Genomic DNA, 6,009 nt, shown 5'->3' on the forward strand with positions numbered 1-6,009 from the left:
TCAAGAGATCAAGTAACTTTCAAAAGAAGCTAGAAGGAGCTTGTCTCATTTGCCTTGAAGCAGAAGAAAGGATCATCTCGAATGGCTTTCGCACGCTAACTGATCCCAAAAGCCCCCTTGAGACTGTCTCCCCTCGTCTCCAACTCTTTAGACCAGTCCTACATTTCTGTACAGGAGCTTAATCGTCTTTTGTTTAAAAAATTTCATCAATTCCAACTTGACTTTTAAGTATCCCATTTTGTCTCTCGCGCCTCTCAAGAATAGATTGCGTCGCACGGCAAGAAGAAAGAAGAGAAAAAAAAAAAAAAAACTAAAAAAAATTATATTTTTCAAGAAGTTGTAATATAATCGGATGCTAACCCGTCTCAAGCACCAAATCGACTAACGTTCGACAGTTTAAATTATTGATCTCGAAAGTCAGCCGAATCCATCTCCATCTTTAAAATTTCAGAATAACCGGGAAAATCCAGCTTCCTGCATTCTTAAAGTTTAAACTGCTAATTATTCTCTCTTCTGATTAAACAGTGCACTCAGATTCCTGTAATAGCCTGTAAAATAACAAGATTATCTTCAGCTTTCCAGAAACAAAATAATAAGCTTATAAGTGATGGTGATACGCGAGCGTTCTGGTGAATTGCAATCGCTTTCGAAGTCCACCGTGATCAGCTACAAAAATGGAGAATGTGAGAGCCACCAAGGGGAACTTCTGGGCTATCGCATTGTCCAGTGTCCACCTTCTCTACGTTGTTTGGATGTAGATGCCCATCGGAGAACAGGGGAAGGTTGCGAGGCACCATAAAAGAATCGGCGTTACCGTGTGTTTCAGTTTCAGAATTCGTGGAGAGAGCAAGGAAGGAGCAGAGATGGGTGTTTCGGTTCCAGGCTGTTGGCCGTCTTTCTTGCCTTTGGTGGTGCTTCTTCCTGTACTGTTCTTACTCTTCTCCACTCAGAGCCAAAGTCATTTCTTCAGCAATATTCTCATTGCATCCAATAGAAACCAGAGTTTTGTCAGTCGCGTTACACCTCACAATTCTCAAATTTCAGCTATTTCAAACGATTTAGTCCTCCACAGCAAAGCTCTTCCAACTTCCGACGCTTCGCCTTCATCCAATACTGCCCCTCTTCTTACATCGCCGCCGGCCACCAATTATACTTCTATTAACATCGCCAATGCTCTTACACCACCACCCGTCAAGACGTTCGTCAACATTGTCGCTGTTCGAATCGAAGTTAGTAGAAAATACGAAATACCCATATTGATCTGTACTATATCTATTAACAATGGGTTGTCGATGATCGATCTTTAATGGATTCACTTTTTATATTTTTTGTTTGTTACAGGACAAAGTGGCTAAACGAGACGAAACACAGACTAGTTTGAAGAAACTCGAAGCTGGTTTAGCAAGATCACGAGCTGCGATTCGCCGAGCGGTCTTGTACCGGAACTACAGTGAGGATACTGACCGGAGCTTCACTCCGTCGGGAAGCATTTATCGGAATCCCTACGCCTTTCATCAGTTAAGCAAATTCTCGCCCGATATCATCTCCATCAATCTGTGTAAACTCTTCTTCACTTCCGTCCCCTCTTCGCCGTCAGCCACGGCCTGTAACAGTTCCCGACGAGAGAAAGAGCTATTGAATGCTGGCTGCTCCCTCGAAAGGGCCGGTGACACGCGGCGGAGTACATAACGTACCATTACGCCGCTGTGTCACCTTCGTATTGTTTTCCTATTCTGGGCTACGTTACACCTGTGTGCTCGTCTGGCTCACGTTTTTTACTCTCCTCTACGCAGAGAATATTTCGGTTCTTTATTTAATTCGCTTCTGACCCTACTAACTTCATTAAATCCGGTAGGCCGGAGACGAGGCCGGTCGGTTCCGTTGCCGTCCATCTCTAACGTTTCACATTGCGTCTTGAGTCGAACCTATTTACAACAAATTGACAAGTGAATCGGGACAAGCGAGATTCCGGCACTTTACGCCGTTCCTCTCGTTCAGTCACCTCGTTCCGACTTCCATGGAATCTCTTTTGTATTAATTGATTGATAGAATGATTGGGGACCATCTGCCTGAAATTGAATTGACGACTAATATTATCCAATTGCCTGTCACTTGTGGATCACCTAGTTTTGATTAGTGGTGATAGTAACAAGTCTGTGAAAACTACAGGAGTTGCATCGAGATGGAGAGGAGATTCAAGGTGTGGTCCTACAGAGAAGGGGAGCCCCCCCTCGTCCACGACGGACCCGTCAGCAATATCTACTCTACCGAAGGGCAGTTCATCGACGAGATGGAAAGCGGCAACAGTCCGTTTGCTGCTAAGACTCCAGCAGAGGCGCATGCCTTCTTCATTCCCTTCAGCGTCGTCAAAGTGATATGGTACCTTTACAAGCCCCTAGTCACTTACTCCAGAGAACAACTGCAGAGGCTTGTCACTGATTACGTTAATGTTGTGTCGACCAAGTATCAGTTCTGGAATAGGAGCCTTGGAGCAGATCATTTCATGGTTTCCTGTCACGATTGGGTCAGTACAGTACTCTTCTCTACCTCTTTGGCTCTCTGTTAATTTGTTTCCTATGCTGTAAATGTTATAGACATCCGCCATTGAAGATCCGTCCATGTGTTTAAAGATTCAATGAATTGACTGGATGAAGCAAGAAGATGGTTTACAGTTCTAACTTACTTTAGAAGCCTGTACTGGACTAACTTCATTTTGTTTGAATTGTTCCAGGCACCGGATGTAACAAAAGCCAGCCCGAAGCTGTATAAGAACTTCATCAGAGTCTTGTGCAATGCAAACACTTCGGAAGGATTCCACCCTGAACGAGATGCCACATTACCCGAGATTAATCTTCATTTCGGACATCTTTCTGCACCGACCAAAGGGTTGCCGCCATCAAAGAGAACGATTCTTGCCTTCTTTGCCGGTGGTGTTCATGGGTACATAAGAAAGATCCTCTTGGAACATTGGAAGGACAAAGACCAGGACGTCCATGTCCATGAATACCTACCCAAAGGTGTCGATTACACCAAACAGATGTGGTCGAGCAAGTTTTGCTTGTGCCCCAGTGGGTACGAAGTGGCCAGTCCAAGAGTGGTGGAAGCCATTTATGGCGGTTGTGTTCCGGTCCTCATCTCCGACCACTACGTGCCTCCTTTTAATGATGTACTGGATTGGAGCAAATTCTCGGTTCAAATATCAGTCGATCGGATACCAGAAATCAAGACGATCTTGCAGGGAATTTCCACACGCAGATATCTAACGCTGCAGAGGAGAGTGATGCAGGCGCAGAAACACTTTGTGGTGAATCGACCCTCCAAGAGATACGATGTGACTCATATGGTCCTTCACTCAGTGTGGCTTAGGAGGCTTAATCTACGCCTTTCTTATTGAATAATAAAATTTGCTGATTTCTGTTAGGTTTATAGTTCTAGTTGTACTGTATGGATGGATGTGCTTCGCAACCCAGCTTCTAAAATGGTTTCTGTTCTGTATAAAAGACAAAGTGCAGATTTCTGTTATATAAATTATGGGTTCTGTATATAAAAGGCATTTCATGAAGGGCAAAGGCGAAAGTTGAGGCGCCTCAGCCAAACAGAGTGGAGCACCATGTTTATCAAATCGTATCTCTTGGCCGGGCGATGGACGACAAAATGCCTCTGCACCTCCAACACCCTCTTCTGCAACTTCGCATATTCTCGCATTGGTATCTCTTCCAAGATAACCTTAATATCCGAAATTCTGTCCACCGGCACCTGCACCGAGAACTTGTTCCAATCCAGAACATCACTGAATGGAAGAACATAGCTTTGGGAGATTATGACCGGAACACATCCGACGTAGATGGCTTCTACAACTCTCGGGGTGGCCACCTCCCAACCACTCGGGCAGAGACAGTACTTGCTGCTAGCCATCATCTTGTTGTAGTCGAGGCCTTTGGGAAGCTCCAGGTAGACCTGCACGTCCTTGTCTTTGCCTAACCAATGCTTTATCAGACTTCTTCTAATGTTGCCGTGAAGCCGGCCAGCGAAGAAGGCGAGAATTGTTCTTCTGGAAGGGGGTAGAGAGGAACGGACGACAGGGAGACGGCCGAAGGGGATTTTGATTTCGGGCAGTGTAGCGTCCCTGTCCGGCTTGAAGCCTTCGGAGGAGTTGGCGTTGCAGAGAACTCTGATGAGGTTCTGAAAGAACTCCGGATTAGCTTCTGAAAAATCTGGCCCCTGAAGTCAAACGCACTGAAAAATTATCAAACATTGAAGTGAAAATTTGTGTAAAGATAACTACTAAAACTCTGATGTTCTGCAACTGACCCAATCGTGGCAAGAAACCATGAAATGGTCAGCTCCATGGCTTCTGTTCCAGTAACGGTACTTGGTGGCAATGACGGTCACGTAATCGGTGACAAAACGTTGAAGACGATCTCTGGTCAAGGAGGTGAAGGGCTGGGGCTCGTTAAAGTGCTTCTTGAGCTTAGCCACGCTGAAAGGAAGGAAGAAGACATGGGCTTCATCTGGGTTACGGGCCGTGAAGGGGCTTGTACTGGAAACTTCCATCTCGTCAATGAACTGCCCTTCAGCGGAATAGACACTGTTTAATGGGCCATCATGAACTAGAGGAGGCTCCCCTTCTCCGTAGGCCCACACCTTGAATCTCTTCTCCATTTCAATGTAGCTCCTGGTTCAATTAGAAATAATAATTAATAATGACGTATTAAAACCAATTCAATGAAAAATATTCAATTATTACAATTTAATCAAACAAAGATAAATTAGAGATGATTCGATCATCGACGACGACATGCCAACGCCCTTTTTTTCTTTTTCTTTTTCGTCAAAATAAATTTAAATAATGTATTCTTTGTTTTGAAAGGGAAAAAAGTTAACACGAACAAGAAAGCTTATGCTGTATGAAAAGAATGATGTAGAGAGAAATCGGAAGCCAGAGCCAGATTCTGTGTCTGGATTTGTTTACGATAAACATGGGCATGGCTGCATCTCTGTAAATGAATCCATCACAGTGGCAATTGGAAATCATTGAAAACAGGGTCGGAAAGAAATTTGACAAGTGTCTGGTTAGTCGAGTGACTGACTGATGAAAGGCGAAAGGATTTCTATAAACGGCTCCTCTCGGGACGAATTTCTCCTTCTTCGAGCTGAAGTTCCGCCGAAGAATGGCCTCGCGGATGTTTAACCGAGCCATCGCCAAACCCATCTCGATTCTCTCCAGATTTCTATCCTTCTCGTGTCTTTCCGTTTTCGATTCCACCTGCAGGACTGGAGTAATTGAGTATACTTTTCGGCGTTTGTTAATTACATGGGTAGGAAGCAGTAGCTCCGAGTTTGACTTACTCCGGTAGCGTGGGAAAAGGCGGCGGGGGAGATTTGTGGAAGACGAGACAACTGAAGCCGCCTGGTCTGAATGTGAGTGAGCACGCTCTGATTTGCGTAAGAATCGGAGGAGAGGGAGGAATTGTCGGAAAGAAACGGATGATGACCGTGGCTATGAATGAAGGGAAGAAGGCAGAGTAAGAGATGGAAGAGAAAAAGGCAAGGGAGGATGGAAGAGGAACGACAGCCCGAGGAGATCATCTCTCCACCGACATGTAGTAGGAAAAGTCGAAAGGCTTGCAGAACTCAAAAGGAAATCAAGAATTCACCGGCGGCGCAAAAAAAAAAAAAAAAAGGATAAAGACAAATCCCAAGCGTGGATAGATGTGTCGGGTTACTGTAGTTATGCGAGAGGCGAGTGAAGCCAATTGGCCCGACTCCAGCAGCCTGCCCATCCGGTCCGATTTTGGTAAGGATGGGTCAAGGGAGCATATAAAGGCCCAGCAGTGAGTACTCAAGTCTATTCAGTGACATAAAGAACCCAGCATATAAAGGCAGGCCCAGCACTGGTCTTGGGAAGGAATCCAATTCCCCGTCTTTAAAAACTGCATAATTGGATCCAAATTTTTATAACAAGCCCTTTAGTGAGTGTAGGGAGACGAAACCATCATGGGCCCAAGT

The 6,009-nt window shown here is 45.0% G+C and overlaps 2 protein-coding genes across 2 annotated transcripts; one reads left to right on the top strand and one right to left on the bottom strand.

The window, feature by feature from the left end:
* Positions 1-925: 925 nt before the first annotated feature.
* LOC137936963 (probable glycosyltransferase At5g20260) lies at positions 926-3,402 on the top strand. Its single transcript, XM_068781949.1, has 4 exons — positions 926-1,229; positions 1,342-1,517; positions 2,170-2,524; positions 2,732-3,402. Exons 3-4 carry the CDS (start codon positions 2,183-2,185, stop codon positions 3,392-3,394), a joined length of 1,005 nt encoding a protein of 334 aa, XP_068638050.1. The 5' UTR covers positions 926-1,229; positions 1,342-1,517; positions 2,170-2,182; the 3' UTR covers positions 3,395-3,402.
* A 124-nt stretch (positions 3,403-3,526) lies between these two features.
* Positions 3,527-5,652, bottom strand: LOC137936954 (probable glycosyltransferase At5g20260). The gene is made up of 4 exons (XM_068781938.1): positions 5,350-5,652; positions 5,091-5,266; positions 4,312-4,675; positions 3,527-4,221 (listed from the first exon to the last, which is right to left on the bottom strand). The coding sequence occupies exons 1-4, from the start codon at positions 5,587-5,589 to the stop codon at positions 3,556-3,558; spliced, it is 1,446 nt and encodes a 481-aa protein (XP_068638039.1). The 5' UTR covers positions 5,590-5,652; the 3' UTR covers positions 3,527-3,555.
* Positions 5,653-6,009: the final 357 nt, after the last annotated feature.

This window comes from Aristolochia californica, unplaced genomic scaffold (assembly GCF_029961685.1).
Source record: "Aristolochia californica isolate CCGP_79_NKW_82.1479 unplaced genomic scaffold, dmAriCali1.0.hap1 SCAF_7, whole genome shotgun sequence".
Lineage (NCBI taxonomy): Eukaryota > Viridiplantae > Streptophyta > Magnoliopsida > Piperales > Aristolochiaceae > Aristolochia > Aristolochia californica.

Excerpts from the sequence above, each read along its gene's own strand:
- LOC137936963 (XM_068781949.1), top strand. The coding sequence starts at position 2,183 with ATGGAGAGGAGATTCAAGGTGTGGTCCTACAGAGAAGGGGAGCCCCCC. Across the intron at positions 2,525-2,731 it reads TGGTTTCCTGTCACGATTGG|GCACCGGATGTAACAAAAGC; the intron begins GTCAGTACAGTA and ends GAATTGTTCCAG.
- LOC137936954 (XM_068781938.1), bottom strand. The coding sequence starts at position 5,589 with ATGATCTCCTCGGGCTGTCGTTCCTCTTCCATCCTCCCTTGCCTTTTT. Across the intron at positions 5,267-5,349 it reads CCTTTTCCCACGCTACCGGA|GTGGAATCGAAAACGGAAAG; the intron begins GTAAGTCAAACT and ends CCAGTCCTGCAG. Across the intron at positions 4,676-5,090 it reads AATCCTTTCGCCTTTCATCA|GAGCTACATTGAAATGGAGA; the intron begins GTCAGTCACTCG and ends TAATTGAACCAG.